The sequence below is a fragment of the Malus sylvestris genome, chromosome 6, assembly GCF_916048215.2.
Source record: "Malus sylvestris chromosome 6, drMalSylv7.2, whole genome shotgun sequence".
Lineage (NCBI taxonomy): Eukaryota > Viridiplantae > Streptophyta > Magnoliopsida > Rosales > Rosaceae > Malus > Malus sylvestris.
In genome coordinates this window covers 21,210,797-21,226,756 of record NC_062265.1, presented here as the reverse complement: position 1 = coordinate 21,226,756, position 15,960 = coordinate 21,210,797, and the positions used below count along the sequence as shown (strand labels likewise).

Here is a 15,960-nt window from a genome sequence, read left to right as displayed (position 1 = left end):
TTATAATGAATTTTTTTATTTAAAATTAAACAAAAACAGTATCTAACGAAAATTGACCGCAAAATATACAATAAGGTCGTACCCAGTGCACAAGGCTCCCGCTTTACGCAGAGTCTGGGAGAGGTGAATGTCAGCTAGCCTTACCCCAATTTTATGGAGAAGCTGCTCCCAAGTCTCGAACCCGAGACCGTAAAATATACAATGATCGGATAAAATATGAGAATCCCTGGAATCCTCACAAACAGGATCCAGGATCCTCTTTGCCCGTAGAGGATCCTCAACCTTCAAAACTAGCCTTGTCTGTCCTTACAAAAAGGAAGTGACCAAGAAAGTGTGTGTTCTTCAAAGTCCTGGTTATATCTCATATATACTGTTTAAGGAATAACAACCATATTGCTCCTTCAAAAGTTCATAGGAAGCTTCATCAGATTCTCACTTTTCATAGCCATCTGAGACCAGACTTTCTTTATAAATACCATTGAAGAACCTGCATTCCTCAACTAAATCACACATCCGGTTTTTGTTTGTGCTTTGCATAATAACGTTGAAAGCCGAAAACCATTTAGCACAGTAAGACTACCCAAAACCTAGACCTCTAGCTCCTCTCTTCTCCTTACACTTTTGACAGAATTCTAACCGCATTGCGAGGATTTTCTAGGCATTTAAACAATGGGGTTTACTTTGAGCAACCAACAGCAACTGTTGTCTAAGATAGCAACAGGCAATGGCCACGGCGAAAACTCTCCATACTTTGATGGGTGGAAGGCTTATGATAGTGATCCTTTTCATCCCACCAAGAACCCTAATGGGGTTATCCAGATGGGTCTTGCAGAAAATCAAGTAAGAATGTCCAAAAACGAAAACTTAATTCTTTTCTAAGTTGGGTAATTTTTGAAGAAATTAACTCTTGGTTTCTTCTCCTTTCTGCAGATGTGTTTTGATTTGATCCAAGAGTGGATTTTGAACAATCCAGAAGCCTCCATTTGCACAGCAGCAGGGGTGAATGAATTCAAGGACATAGCCATATTTCAGGATTATCATGGATTGCCAGAGTTTAGAAATGTATGCATTGACGTAATATTACAATAATACAATAATCTTAATTAGCAATATTTCATTAATATTTTGGCTATATATTGACCAAGTTTTTTGGTGAAATAATCTACAGGCTGTTGCAAATTTTATGGGAAAAGTGAGAGGAAATTGTGTCACATTCGATGCAGACCGGATTGTTATGAGCGGAGGAGCTACCGGAGCTCATGAGATGATAGCCTTTTGCTTGGCTGATCCTGGAGATGCATTTCTTGTGCCCGTTCCTTATTATCCAGGGTAAGTTAGTATATTGTTATAAAAGTTTGATATGATGAAGAGAGAAAATAATTAATAATATGTTTAATACCACAATTAGCAATTAAAAAGTGGATGTTGGCCTTTAATTTACTATCATTTTTGGACCAACTTGGCCTTAGGTGGTCAACAGATTGCTTTAGAACCATGCATTAAGTTCCGCAATTTGACAAACTGGAAAAAGATGCTTGGGGAAAAAGCAGGTCCATTTTCTTCAAAAGGACAGTTTACAACTGTTCAAACTTTGGACATTATTATTTGTAAATGCATCCATCCCTTTCTTGGTACTAGCTAATTGGTTTCTTATACAATTCAATTCTTACCTACACAACATATGACATCTCATGGTCAATAATGCGGTGGTGCCACGCATGAGAGTTAAAACATATTGCATTATTAGTTTGGGATGTCCCATTGGCGAATTGGAGTATAGATAAGTCCTCCAACTTAGGATGAATTTTCCATGGTGGTAAAATCTTTCTGATGAAAACTGTTAAGGCATCAAAGTTGGAATCGAGGATAGTGCTTTAGAGGATATGAAAGCATTTTAATGAAATTATACAACAAAAAGTTGACTTATTCACAACAGTCACATGTATTGTCCAGCATTTTGCTAAATTTGTTTGCTATTTTATTACAGTTTTGATCGAGATTTGGGATGGCGAACGGGAGTACAACTGATTCCGGTTGCCTGTGACAGCTCCAACAATTTCAAAGTCACCAGAGCAGCATTGGAAGCTGCCTATGAGAAAGCTCAGAAGGCAAACATCAGAGTGAAGGGCTTGCTCATTACTAACCCCTCAAACCCCTTAGGTACTGTCCTTGACCGAGACACCCTCAGAAGTCTAGTGACATTCATCAACGAAAAGAAAATCCATCTAGTCTGCGATGAGATCTATGCTGCCACCGTGTTCAGTCAGCCAAGTTTCATAAGCATAGCCGAGATCATAGAGGAAAACATCGGATGCAACCGCAATCTTATTCACATTGTGTACAGTCTTTCAAAAGACATGGGGTTCCCTGGCTTCAGAGTTGGCATCGTATATTCCTACAATGACGCTGTCGTTAATTGCGCACGAAAGATGTCGAGTTTTGGATTGGTTTCGACACAAACTCAGCATCTGATTGCATCAATGCTGTCAGACAATGAGTTTGTGAAGAGATTTATAGCACAAAGTGCTAAAAGGCTGAAAACAAGGCACATGCGCTTCACAATGGGGCTTGCTCAAGTCAGCACAAGCTGCTTGAAGAGCAATGGCGGTCTTTTTGTATGGATGGACTTGCGTAGGCTGCTCAAGGAGCAGACGTTTGAAGCTGAGATGGTGTTGTGGCGTACAATAATCCATGAAGTTAAGCTCAATGTGTCACCAGGTTCTTCATTTCACTGCCCCGAGCCGGGCTGGTTCAGAGTATGCTTTGCCAACATGGATGACAAGACCATGGAAGTTGCTTTGACACGAATCCGAACCTTTGTGCTACAGGACAAGGAAGCAATTGTGCCGAGGAAGAGCAACAGGTTATGGCAAAGCAACCTTAGGCTCAGCTTTCAGTCTCGGCGAATGGATGACACCATGATGTCTCCGTGCATGATGTCTCCTCATACGCCGATACCCCAGTCACCTCTTGTTCGAGCCACTTAGAGAAGTGACTGATCTCCCAGCTACAAATGTTGATCATGATGCATAATTCCCCCTTAGTTTCTGGATTAAAATTTGTTCATTATTTTCTTGTGGAATTTTGAGTGTTGGATACCTTCTTTCATAGGAAAAGAACTAAATGCCACAATGGGATTTTAGATGTTGGTTCATTTTATACCCTCTCTCTTAAGTCTTACCTCAAGAGTTCATTTTTTTCTTTTTTCACCTCAATAAAAGGTTTGTATTTGTTTTTTGTACGACAAAAGTTTGTATCTGTTTGTAACAATTTATCTTACAAGAAACTGAATTTATTGTTGATTGTTTTATATCAATATTATTGTGAAGAAGAAAATAAGAATGAAATCATTTATATGATGGATAACCGCGGCTTGATATCAGTTGTTTCTTTTAAAAAAAATAAAAAAATAAAAAATAAAAAATAGGTTTTCAGGTGGGTATGGCGGGTTAACGGGTTATTTGACAAGGCCAGCCTTGAGTTTCCAAGAGCCAAAAAACGATGAAACTTAGAAGAGAATTCGATAGAGCTGTTGTCAAGGTGGGTGCAGACTTATTGGATTGACTAAATTCATAAAAGTTGAACTTTAAAAGAACCATTTCGGATCAGTAAGCTAAAAGAAATACTACTAAATTATAACAAGTGACTAGAAATAATAAAAGTTCAAATTAAAGGATCTAAAAATATATATCATTGTTGATGCACAAAATTAGTGAGGACTTTGGTACAACAGAAAGTGTTAAGTTTGTGACCTTCGCTAGATTGCTCCGGTCATTAGTGTGGATAAGTAAGTAAATGGATAGGGACTTGAAAGCAAACACAAGATGTACGTGGTTCACCCAGATTGGCTACGTCTACAGAGTAGAGGAGTTCTCATTAATTGTGAAGGGTTACACAAGTACATAGGTTCAAGCTCTCATTTAGTGAGTACTAGTGAATGATGTAGTACAAATAACATTAGGAAATATTGTGATTAGCTTCTTATGTTGACACGTGTCGCGCTATGATTGGCTTCTGATGTCGACACGTGTTGCACTGTGATTGGCCTTCTGGTTGGAGGGAAACTCTTCTGGGTCCTTGACAGTATAACGTTGACTGGTGCTCAGTAGTTTTGGGATTGGTCAAGTATGGTACAAACAGTGCTCCCCTAAGTTCCCGAGTGAAGGAAGCTCCTCAGTTGGGGACTTGCAAGATCCAAGCCATTGAGTAATCAGGAAACTTCTAAGTACCGAAGTGTGGTATCATTTTCACTTGCCTTATCTGTCTCATATGTAGATGTGGTATCTTCTCTGGAAGTACTTTTCCTCTATCCAGGGGTGGTATCTTTAATCGATGAAGATGCACGAGGTAATGTATTAATTTCACGTGAAGCTTATTTGTAGTTTCGGGCTTGGTCAAGTGCGATACAAAACCCTATAGTAGGAGTCCCCCAAGTCGCCGAGCTAGGAGATTTGCCGAAAGAGGTAACAGACAAGGTAAGATATTAGACTTCCAAGCAAGCAACCTGGATCGGAGGTTCGATTTCAGCTTCCGGTTGATTGTTCTCCTTCTTATTGTGTCGTAAACAACAACAAGGATAAGGAGAAGCAAATGGAGAAGAGATGATATGAGATACTTTTTCTTTTGAATAAGTAACTTTCCACAGGCTTATTCTTGAACTGGGCTGGAGGGTTTTCTGGTTTCCTCTAGAGTATAAGGCCGACTCAAGAATTTGAGGGTCAAAACAAGTCCATCAAATCAAGAGTGCGTTCGACCTTGATGATATGAGATACTTTTGCTGTTGACGAAGTAATAGATGAATTGGCACGTGTTCTATTGCGCTTATCTCCACATGCTTCCTTGTATCCTTCTCACTTGCCTTATCTGTTCCTTAGGCAGATGTGGTATCTTTTCTAGAAGCATAAGATGTTGAAAATGAGTACTCGAGAGCAATGCCAGGTAAGTAATCAGGCAAGGGGTTCCAGGCAGTCAGTTTCTGACTAGAAGCTTGATTCCAAGTGTTGACTGATTGCTCTCTTTTTCCTTGTTTTGCAGGTAAGAACAAGGCCAAAGGAAAAGACAGGGAAAAAGCATGATATGGGATACTCTTGATTTTAACCCTGATGATATGAGATACTCTTGTTTTGGTGTGGCTTGTTTGCAGAGGTATTATTAGGAGGAAAAGAAGCTGAGTATTTTGAGAGACTTCGTTGGGAGTGCCCTCTCAGATATAAGGAAGGGTTGAGCATTTTTGCAGGTCTGCCTGTCCGTGGAGGATGGAGGTCGACATATATAGGAGTCTCCCTAACAACAAGTAGTAATGCTATTCCTTTACCCTTCTTGGTCGTAGCAATGTAGTGGGAATTGCAAGCTTCACGTGTTTTAACTTTGTCAGAGCACTTTGAAAAAGTGGTATGTGGTATCTGGAAAGCTGATGTTGCGTGTGAAGATTGCAGACAAGCTTTATCCAAGGAAATCTGGCTCTTGAAGTTCGAAGAGCGATGCTTCTTCGGTTTTCGAACAAGCAATCTTGTCGAGGATTTGGCTCTCGAGATTCGGAGAGCGGTGCCTCTTCGATTTTTGAGAAAGCAATCCTGTAGGGAGTCTGGCTCCTGAGATTCAGAGAGCGGTGCCTCTTCGATTTTTGAGAAAGTAATCCCGTTGGGAGTCTGGCACTCGAGATTCGAAGAGCAGTGCCTCTTCGATTTTTGATCAAGTAATAATGTTATTCCTTTACGCTTCTTGGTCATAGCAATGTAGTGGGAGCTGCAAGCTTCACATGTTTTAACTTTGTCAGAGCGCTTTGAAAAAGTGGTCTGTGGTATCTGGAAAGCTGATGTTGCGTGTGAAGATTGTAGACAAGATTTATCCAAGGAAATCTGGTTCTCGAAGTTCGGAGAGCGGTGCCTCTTCGATTTTTGAACAAGCAATCCTGTCGGGGATTTGGCTCTCGAGATTCAGAGAACGGTGCCTCTTTGATTTTTGAGAAAGCAATTTTGTTGGGAGTCTGACTCTTGAGATTCGGAAAGCAGTGTTTCTTCGATTTTTTAGAAAGTAATCCTATTGGGAGTCTGGCTCTCTAGATTTGGAGAGTGGTTCTTCTTCGATTTTTGAGCAAGCAATCTTGTTGTGAGTGTTTTCTCAAATGTGAGTAAAGGTTAGGCATTTTTGCTAGTCTGCCTTGCCATGGAGCACGGAGGTTGACACACATTAGGACTTTTTAGTTATCAAGCAGTGGTGCTGTTCCTTTACCCTTGTGTGTAATAGTAGGGTAGCTGGACCTTCAAAATTTATGTGTCTAAACTTTGTCAGAGATCTTTGGCAAAGTTATCTGTGGTACCCGAGAAGCTGATGTTGCGTGTAGAAAATGGTGTCTCTTCGGAATCCGGAGAGTGGTGCCTCTTCGATTTTTGAACCAACGGCCATGTTGCCCTTTCTTTTATAAGGGCACCAATTGTGTGCAAGAAGTACATTCAGAAAGTTATTTTTTGTAGGAATTTTCCCCTTACTTAAGAGATTTATTGCACCTCATTTCTCCTTCATCATTTCTAAGAATGTCTGGCCTATCCGACTGCCGTTTTGACTTGAACTTTGGTGAAGAGGCAGCCATGCCTTCTCAAGACAACATATGGCACCCATCATTCTTATCCCCTACTAGTTCTCTTACCGTTGAGGACTCTGTGATGAAGAATGATATGACCATTGCGGTGATGGCCAGGAACATTCTCACTCTCAAAGATAACAGACTACTTTCCAAACGGTCTGATGAGTTGTGCTGTTAAGGATTCTCTGGCTCTCAGTGTTCAGTGTGCAGATTCTGTGTCTAATATGGCCCAACGCCTATTTGCTTGAACCCGCCAAGTTGAATCATTGGCGGCTGAAGTGAGAAGTCTCAAACAGGATATCAGAGGGCTCAAGTATGAGAATAAACAGTTGCACAGGCTCGCACATGACTATGCTACAAACATGAAGAGGAAGCTCGACCAGCTGCAGGAATCTGATGGTCAGATTTTACTTGATCATTAGAGGTTTGTGGGTTTGTTCCAAAGGCATTTATTGCCTTCGTCTTCTGGGGATGTACTGCGTAATGAAGCTCCAAATGATCAACCTTCGGTGCCTCATCTTTCTGGGGTTCTGCCTAGTACTGAGGCTCCTAAATCACCCTCTGGTGCCTCCTCTTTCTAGGGCTCTGCCGACTGCTGAGACTTCTCCTGAGCAACCTTTGTGAAGACTCCTTCTTGTTTGTTTATTTTGATTCATGTATATGTACATATTTGTAACTTATAAGAGATATCAATAAATAAGCTTTGTTTCATTTCAACCTATTGTGTTAAATACACAAAGGCCTTCTTCACTAAGTTCTTTGAATTTTTCCTTTTGTTGAAGCTTGTATGTTGAAGCTTTGTGAGTGAAGCATGTAGGTTGAGGTAGTGCTCCCTTAATTTCTCGAGTGAGGAAAACTTCTCGTTTGGAAACTTGAAAAATCCAAGACACTGAGTAGTCGTGAAACTTCCGAGTATCAAGGTGCAGTAGCATATGGTAAGAGTCCCCCAAGTCTCTGGTCGAGGGAGTTGACGAAGGCATTTCCTTTTGAAGTGGTTGCCCAAAACTCTTTCTTCATATATATTTGTTATGAAAGTTGTTAGGCCCAAAGATGAGGAGGCATAGGCAATTTTTTTTTGTTTTGAATTTTTGAATTTTTGAATTTCCGAATTTTCGAATTTTCGAAAAAATATATATATTTTAAAGCTTTGTAGGTGAAACTTTGGTGTTAAAGCTTTGTAGGTGAAGCTTTGAGGTTGAAGCTTTGTTGGGCACCATGAATTGATTTTGCTTCACACTATCTTGATCAAGATAGTGTGAAGCTTTTGTAGAATTTGTAGTTGTCCTCCATTGATGAAGCTTTTGTTGGTGAAGCTTTGGAGTTGAAGATTTTGTTGATGAAGCTTTTGTTGGTGAAACTTTTGTTGGGTACCATGAATTGATTTTACTTCACACTATCTTGATCAATATAGTGTGAAGCTTTTGAGAATTTGTTGTTGTCCTCCATTGATGAAGCTTTTGTTGGTGAAGTTTTGGAGTTGAAGCTTTGTAGGTTTAACTTTGGAGTTGAAGCTTTTGTTGGGTAACATGAATTGATTTTGCTTCACACTATCTTGATCAAGATAGTGTGAAGCTTTTGAGAATTTGTTGTTGTCCTCCATTCATGAAGCTTTGTTGAATTTCCTTTTTTTTTTTTTTGGAAAATTAGAAATTTGAAAATGTGGGGGAGACAACATATACAAATTTTGCTTCCACACTGTTGAGCAAGAGATTGTGATGCAAGCCACACCTTGTAGTAGTCAAAGGTTTGGATGAACCATATAAATTGAATTTGCTTCGAAGGTTTGAGAATTGTAGTTGCCCTCAATTGATGAAGCTTTTATTGACACCATAAATTGGTTTTGCTTCACACTGTCTTGATCAAGAGTGTGTGAAGCTTTTGAGAATTGTGGTTGAACTCATTTGATGAAGCTTTTGTTGGCACCATAAATTGGTTTTGCTTCATACTGTCTTGATCAAGAGTGTGTGAAGCTTTTGAGAATTGTGATTGCCCTTCATTGATGAAGCTCTTGTTGGCACTATAAATTGGTTTTGCTTCACACTGTCTTGATCAAGAGTATGTGAAGCTTTTGTAGAATTTGTAGTGTTTGCATTGTTACAGAGGAGAAATGTTTGTAGCAGATGCAAGAGAGCTGAATAGCTTGATCTTCGTATGCCATGCAATGAAGTTGTTGTTGGCTTGCAATAAGACTTTGTTGGTGACTATAACTCTTGTTGGGCATAAGTGCTCCCCTAGTTAAGTTGTCAAGCTTGGGGGTTTTTGATTATTTGTAAATGCTAGGAGTTCACATGTACAAGTTGTACCACTCGTCTTCTGGTAAGTGGAATGAATGGTGAGTTGCTTTCATCACTTGGTTGGTGGTACGAAGGTGAGTTCCTTCTTCCCCTGGTTGGTGGCATGAATGGTAAGTTTCCAAATGATATTAGAGTACGGGTTGTACATTTCATCACCTGGTTGGTGGCATGAAGATGAGTTCCTTCTTCACCTAGTTGGTGGTATAAGTGGCAAGTTGCCAAATGATTTTAGAGTACGGGTTGTACATTTCATCACCTGGTTGGTGGCATGAAGATGAGTTCTTTTTTCACATTTCATCACCTGGTTGGTGAGAATAAGGGCAAGGTGTCTAGGCACATTGTTGCAAGTGTCGAATGACACAAAATATGTTGAACCTTTTTCAAAGCACAGTTGGCTTATGTATGAATGTGTTGGAATGTATGATTGAACGAATATATTGTGAAGCTGTTCGTTTATTTGTATAGTCTTGTTGACGTATACTTAGGCTTTGTTTCATGTTGGAAGCATTCATGTTGAAGCTTTGAACCCGAGTGTTTCATTGCTAGGAATGTAAAAGGATTAGGTCAAGGTTTCTAAATTACCTCTTTATTGAATTCATGCCAAATAGTCTTCGTTACATAGGATGCCGAACGGCTGAAGCTTAACACTTGTACAATGTGAGTTTACTTGTAATAGTACTTCAAGTGATAAGCGTTCCATGGATGGCCAATGGTCTTGCCATCAGAGCTTCTAAGCTTGTAGGAGCCAGGGCAACTGATGCCAACAACTTCAAACGGTCCATCCAGTTTGGACTAAGTGTTCCTTCACTCGGGATTCTGTCGCAGAGTAATTTTTTTTTCAATACCCAGTCCCCCACTTTGAAAGAACGAGGTTTGACCCTTGAGTCATAGTAGTTGGAGTTGCGCTACTTGTAGGCGACATTCCTCAAGTGAGCCTGGTTTATGTGTTCCTTAACTAGATCTAAGTTGAGTGTAAGTTGTTTATCATTTTCGCTTTGCACGTAGTTCTGGACTCGGAACGTTGCTTGCTCAAGCTCAACTAGGACAACTGCCTTTATACCAAAGGCAAGTAAGAATGGGGTTTCTCCTGTTAATGTCCGATACGAAGTGCGGTATGACTAAAGAACTTGGGGTACAAATTCTGGCTAATAACCTTTAGCCTTGTCCAAGCTGGTCTTCAAAGTTCGCTTGATTATTTTGTTGATGGCTTCAACTTGTCCATTAGAGTGGGGATGAGCTGGGGAGGCAAAACATAAGTTGATGTTGAACTTAGAGCAGAACATCTTGAACTTATTGTTGTCGAACTGTCGCCCATTGTCAGTGACTATCGCATTAGGAATGCCGAATTTGCAAAGGATGTTCTTCCATACGAAGTCTTCTATTTTTTCCTCAGTAATGGTTGCTAAGGGTTCTACTTCGGCCAACTTTGTGAAGTAGTCAACTGTAACGATTGCATAGCGAACCTTGCCCTTCCCTGCAGGCATTGGGCCGATCAAATCAAGTCCCCATTAGGTGAAGGGCCAAGGGCTAATCATAGGAGTGAGCGGCTTGGGGAGGGGAGTGAGGAATAGTTGCAAGCGTTGACACTTATCACATGAGCGGGATATTCTGATGGCATATTGGTGAAGTGTTGGTCAGTAATATCCTTGGCGAAAAGCCTTGTGTGCTAGGGATAAAAATCTAGCATGATCTTCGCAGACCCCTTCATGTATTTCCCGAAGGACAGTTTCCGCCTTTGCTGGCTTAAGGTATCTTAGGTATGGTAGGTTAAAACCCCGTTTGTAGAGTTGGTCATTAATGATTAAGTAATGGGTAGCCTTGTATCAAATCTGCTTAGCTTGGACTTTGTCATTTGGAAGGGTGTCATGAGCAAGGAATCTATAAATCGGGGTAATCCAACTATCTCCTTATTGTAAGTTACACACTTCCGCAACCATGGTGCTTGGTGCTGCCAACAATTCGATCTGAATTTTTCTCCCAATCTTTTCTTTCACCATTAAGGCGAGGCGAGCCAAAGCATCTGCATGACTATTTGCCGCTCGAGGAATTTGGGTGATCTGGTAGTGGAAGTGCTTGAGCAACAATTGTGTTTGTGCCAGATATGCTGCCATGAAGCTATCCTTAGCGTCAAAGTTGTTGGTGACCTGGTTAACCACCAATTGGGAGTCACTGAAGATATCAATTCGTTTAACCCTAAGGTGTTTGGCCAAATGTAAGTCTGCTAGGAGGGCTTCATATTCGGCCTCATTGTTCGACGCCTTGAATTTGAAACGAAGAGCATACTCCATCGCCACTTTGTCAAGGGTCGTTAGGACTAGTCCTGCTCCACAACCCTGTTGGTTGGACGAGCCATCAACATATAGACTCCATGCTGAGGTTGTTGGTTCTATTTTCTGACCTTCTGAGGGTAATGAAACCACTTCTTTAGGCGTAGAAACAATGTCAACAGGATATGTGAAGTCGGCGATGAAGTCTGCCGCTGCTTGGCCCTTCTCAGCTGGCTTTGGTTGGTAGTAGATGTCAAACTCACCCAATGTTATTGCCCATTTGATCATTCGCTCGGAAGTTTCAGGACTTTGGAGTATCTGTCGAAGATGATGATTGGTAAGCACGATGATGGATTGTGCTTGGAAGTAAGGGCGAAGTTTTCGAGCAGACATGACCAATGCTAGAGCCAATTTCTCAATGTTGAAGTATCGTGTCTCCGCATCTTGTAAGGCCTTGCTAGCGTAGTAGACAGGTCGTTCAACATTACCATCATTTCGAATGAGAACAAAACTTACTGCTAAAGCCGATACCGACAGATAGATAATGAGAGTGTCACCAACCTCAGGTTTGGAGAGCAAATGAGCTTTACTCATGTAGTCTTTGAGGTTCTTGAATGCCTCAGCACATTCATCAGTCCATGTAATGTACTTCTTACTTCCCTTAAGTGCTTTGAAGAAATCAGCACATCTGTCTGTGGCCTTATAGATGAACCTAGTTAAGGCTGCCACCTTGCTAGTAAGGCTCTAGATGTCTTTTGAAGTTATCGGTTCCTTCATGTCGATGATTGCTTTGATCTTCTCGGGATTAGTCTCAATGCCCTGTTGGCTTATCATGAAACCTAAGAATTTGCCAGAGCCTACGCCGAAGGCACATTTGTTGGGGTTCAACCTCATTCGATACCTCTTCAGAATGGTGAAAGTTTCAGATAGGTTGGTGATGTGTTGGTCAGCAAGTTTGCTCTTGACTAGCATATCATCAACGTAAACTTCCATGTTCTTCTCAATCTGTTCAGCGAACATTGAATTGACCAGTCTCTAATAAGTCGCTTCTGCATTCTTTAGGCCGAAGGGCATGACTTTATAGCAATATAGTCATCTGTCAGTAGTGAAGGCTGTGTGTTCTTGGTCCAGAGGGTTCATGAGGATTTGGTTGTATCCTGATTAAGCATCCATGAAGCTCAGGAGTTCACACCCTATCGTAGAGTCTATAAGTCTGTCTATGAGAGGAAGAGGAAAGCTATCATTCGGGCATCATTTGTTTAGGTCGGTGTAATCGACACACATTCTCCACAAGACCTTTTAGAGCAGGAGACTTTCCTTGGTCGGATTCTTCTTAACAATGACAACATTTGCTACCCACGTTGGATAATTGACTTCGCGGACGAAGCCTATGCCTTTGAGTTTTTCAACTTCTACCTTTATTGCCTCGTACCGTTCATCGTCATAAGATCTTCGCTTCTGTCTCACTGGCTTAGTTTTGGGATCAATCCTTAAGCGATGACAGATTATATCGGGAGAGATGCCTGGCATGTCCTCATATGACCAGGCAAAGACCTCAGTGTTCTCTTGCAAAAAAGAGATCAATGCCAACCGAATGGGTGGTGACAAGGTGGTACCAATCTTCACTATGCGATCCGGATAATCTTTTGAAATAGAGACCTTCTCCAACTCTTCAGTGGGTTGTGCTTGCTGGGTGAAAGAGTCATCTCGAGGATCGTCAGGTTGACTGTTGCCACCATAAAGATCCAAGTTGGCTTCGTCTAGGCTGGTCTTTATGACGTGGTTATGTATAGAAAGGGTTTCCTTGGGCACATGCGAGTGTTGTTGCTTGACCGAAGTGTTGTAACATGATCGTGCACTAAGTTGATCTCCTCTGATGTAACCATTGCCATAGGGGGTTGGAAATTTCATCAACAACATATGTGTGGATACCATGGCCTTGAGATCATTTATGCTTGTGCGTCCGAAGATGACATTGTATACCGTTGGGCAATCAACCAGCAGGAAGTTAGTGGTAATGGTAGCTGTGTAAGGGCCTGTACCAATGGTGAAAGGTAAGTGTATGCTCCTCAAAGGTTGCACGATATCACCAGAGAAGCTTATCCGAGGGGAAATCGAGCGGTCGAGCAAGTGTTCAGCTACATTAAGTGCCCTGAAAGCTTCAGCAAACATGATATTGACCGAAGCCCCCGTGTCTGCCAGGATTCGTCGTACTTTAAAGTTGGCTATGTGAGCTTCCACGATCAGTGGGTCGTTGTGAGGGTAGATGATACCTCTTTCTTCCTCAGGGTAGAAACATATTGGATCCCAGTTACGCTTTTGATACTTACCTCCCCTGATGTTTTCCACGTGAAACACTTGATGGCCAGACCTTAAAGCTCGTTCACTATTTTTCATGGCCCTGTTGGAAGATTTAGATATGGGTGTGCCACCATTTATGGAATATATCACATTTACCTAGCGTTGGTTACGGTTACCCCTTGGAGGGTGAAGAGGAATTGATCAATTTTTCCTTCACGTGCCAAAGCTTCAATATAATCACGAAAGGTGATACACTTCTCACCGTCATGGGTGTTATGCTCGTGGTAGCAGCAAAACATACCTGTGTTCTTCGTGGGCTTGTAATATGGGTGCCTCAGCTTTGGCTTCGGTATCAAGTGTGCTATGCTGAGGTAAATGGCCACGCATATGGCGTTTAAAGATGTGTATGCCTCATACCTCGGGGTAGGGGCTGTCCTGACACATGTTTGACCCACTGTGTTGACTGCCTAGGGTCGGGGATTATCGTGGCGATACCCTTGGTTATCACAGTAGTGTCCCTTACTCTTTTTACTAAAATGAGACTGGTGAGGATGGAAATCTGTCCTTTTACCCTGAGATTGATATGTCTATTGACTTGGTAAAGTATTAAGTAAGGCAGGGGGAGGCACCGTTGTCGTTTGGAAGGTCGAGGTCTTCTCATTTGGTTGGATCTGGCTTCCACTCCCTACTTGCTGATAAGGGGTGGTTGTAGGGGGTTTCCCTTGATATGTCTTTGCCTCGGCGGATGCATGGTTGTAAGCCTGTGCCATCACCTCAGAGTAAGTCTTCCAAGTGTTGGCATTGATCATGTACTTGAAGAAACAATCACGTAGGCCTTCCGTGAAGGCCTTGAGGGCAGTCTTGTCATCTGCCTCAGCGCAGCGAGAATACTTATGAATGAAACGACCAGCATACTGTCGTAGTGACTCGTCCAGTTTCTGGCGATAATGTACAAGTCATTTGCAGAATGCAAGCAATCGGTCTGGAAAATGTGTTGAGAGACAAACAATTTCCTTAGTTCCTCAAATAAGTCTACTGTCTTAGGTAGAAGACGGCAATACTAGTTTAGAGCTCCGCCAGAGAGGGTGGAGGGGAAGAGAAGACATCGCTCTTCGTCGGTATGCATCCGATATACCATGGTAGACTTAAAGAGGTTAGGGTGTTCAATTGGGTCCTCCCTTCCAGTATAGAGTTGTAAACCAAGCTTTTGTTTTGTCGTCGCTTGAAGGGGGTGTCAAGGATCCTCCTTGTGAGAGGGCCAGGCCTGGGTTGGTTCCAGTCAGGTATCTCGGCCTGACGTTCGGCCTTTAACTTGTTTACTTCCTCAAGGAGTTGTAGGACAAAGGGGTCTTGAGTGGAGTCATGTACCACTGGGATTTTCTTTCGTAAGTCTCAATCGCCTCTTTGAAGTAGGAAAGTTTGAGCAAGGGCGTGTGATTTTTCCTTAGACTTGCTGTACTGACTTTTAAGGCAAGTTTGTCGGAATACCTTAGAGTCCCCTGTACCTTCATGTTCCTCTAGGACATGTCATTCCTTCCCTAGATTGGCAGCTGGCCTGGGTCGTGGGAGGGGACCGAATCTTTTAGAAACCCTTGGGTCATTAATCTTCGAGCATATGTGGAGGGGATTCTCTCGACGTTGCTTTAGGAAGTCTCGGCAGTCATGATAAACGGCTTTCAATCCTTCCAACCCTTCTGCAAGGAGGTGTCTTCTTCCACTTCTCCTGTTTCGGGTCGAAGCAGCTGGGTTGAGAGAAGTCTCATGTTGATTAATGTTTTGATGATTAGCTCGCTCCTCATCAAGGATACCCATGTCGAAAGAAGGTGACCTTCCATGTTATGGGGCACACAGATGATGGTTGATGTCCACAGGGGCAACAAGCTCGCGTGTTTGAGTACACATAGTTTAGTGGAGCGTCTCAAAGTGTTTCTCATACTGCTCCTGGAGGACCTCATTCTTCATTGCTATTTTGTTATTTTGAGCTTTTAGCTCATTGACTTTAGCTTGAAGAGCAACTCTCTTTCCTTTCTTTTTTCGTTGTTTCACACTAGGTGCAAGATGGGTGTCATTCTGTGTGTTGTGGCTTCCTTCGCTCCCCATGTTGAAGAGGGATGCCTGGTCAAAAGAGAGTGTACGAATGGTGGAAACCAGCTTGACAAAGTTGAAGAGAGTGGGAATAAGTGTCGTTCCCACAGACGGCGCCAAATGTTGATGCACAAAATCAGTGAGGACTTTGGTACAACAGAAAGTGTTAAGTTTGTGACCTTCGCTAGATTGCTCTGGTCACTAGTGTGGATAAGTAAGTAAATGAATGGGGACAGGGAAGCAAACATAAGATGTACGTGGTTCACCCAGATTGGCTACGTCCACGGAGTAGAGGAGTTCTCATTAATTGTGAAGGGTTACACAAGTACATAGGTTCAAGCTCTCTTTTAGTGAGTACTAGTGAATGATGTAGTACAAATGACATTAGGAAATATTGTGAGAGAATTATCTCTATTTATAGAAGAGAGTT

General features: G+C 41.9%; 1 protein-coding gene across 1 annotated transcript; it reads left to right on the top strand.

Moving 5' to 3' along the window:
- The first annotated feature begins 340 nt into the window (after positions 1-340).
- On the top strand, positions 341-3,316 carry LOC126625011 (1-aminocyclopropane-1-carboxylate synthase-like). The gene is made up of 4 exons (XM_050294088.1): positions 341-840; positions 931-1,062; positions 1,169-1,329; positions 1,988-3,316. Exons 1-4 carry the CDS (start codon positions 670-672, stop codon positions 2,985-2,987), a joined length of 1,464 nt encoding a protein of 487 aa, XP_050150045.1. The 5' UTR covers positions 341-669; the 3' UTR covers positions 2,988-3,316.
- The last annotated feature ends 12,644 nt before the right edge of the window (positions 3,317-15,960 follow it).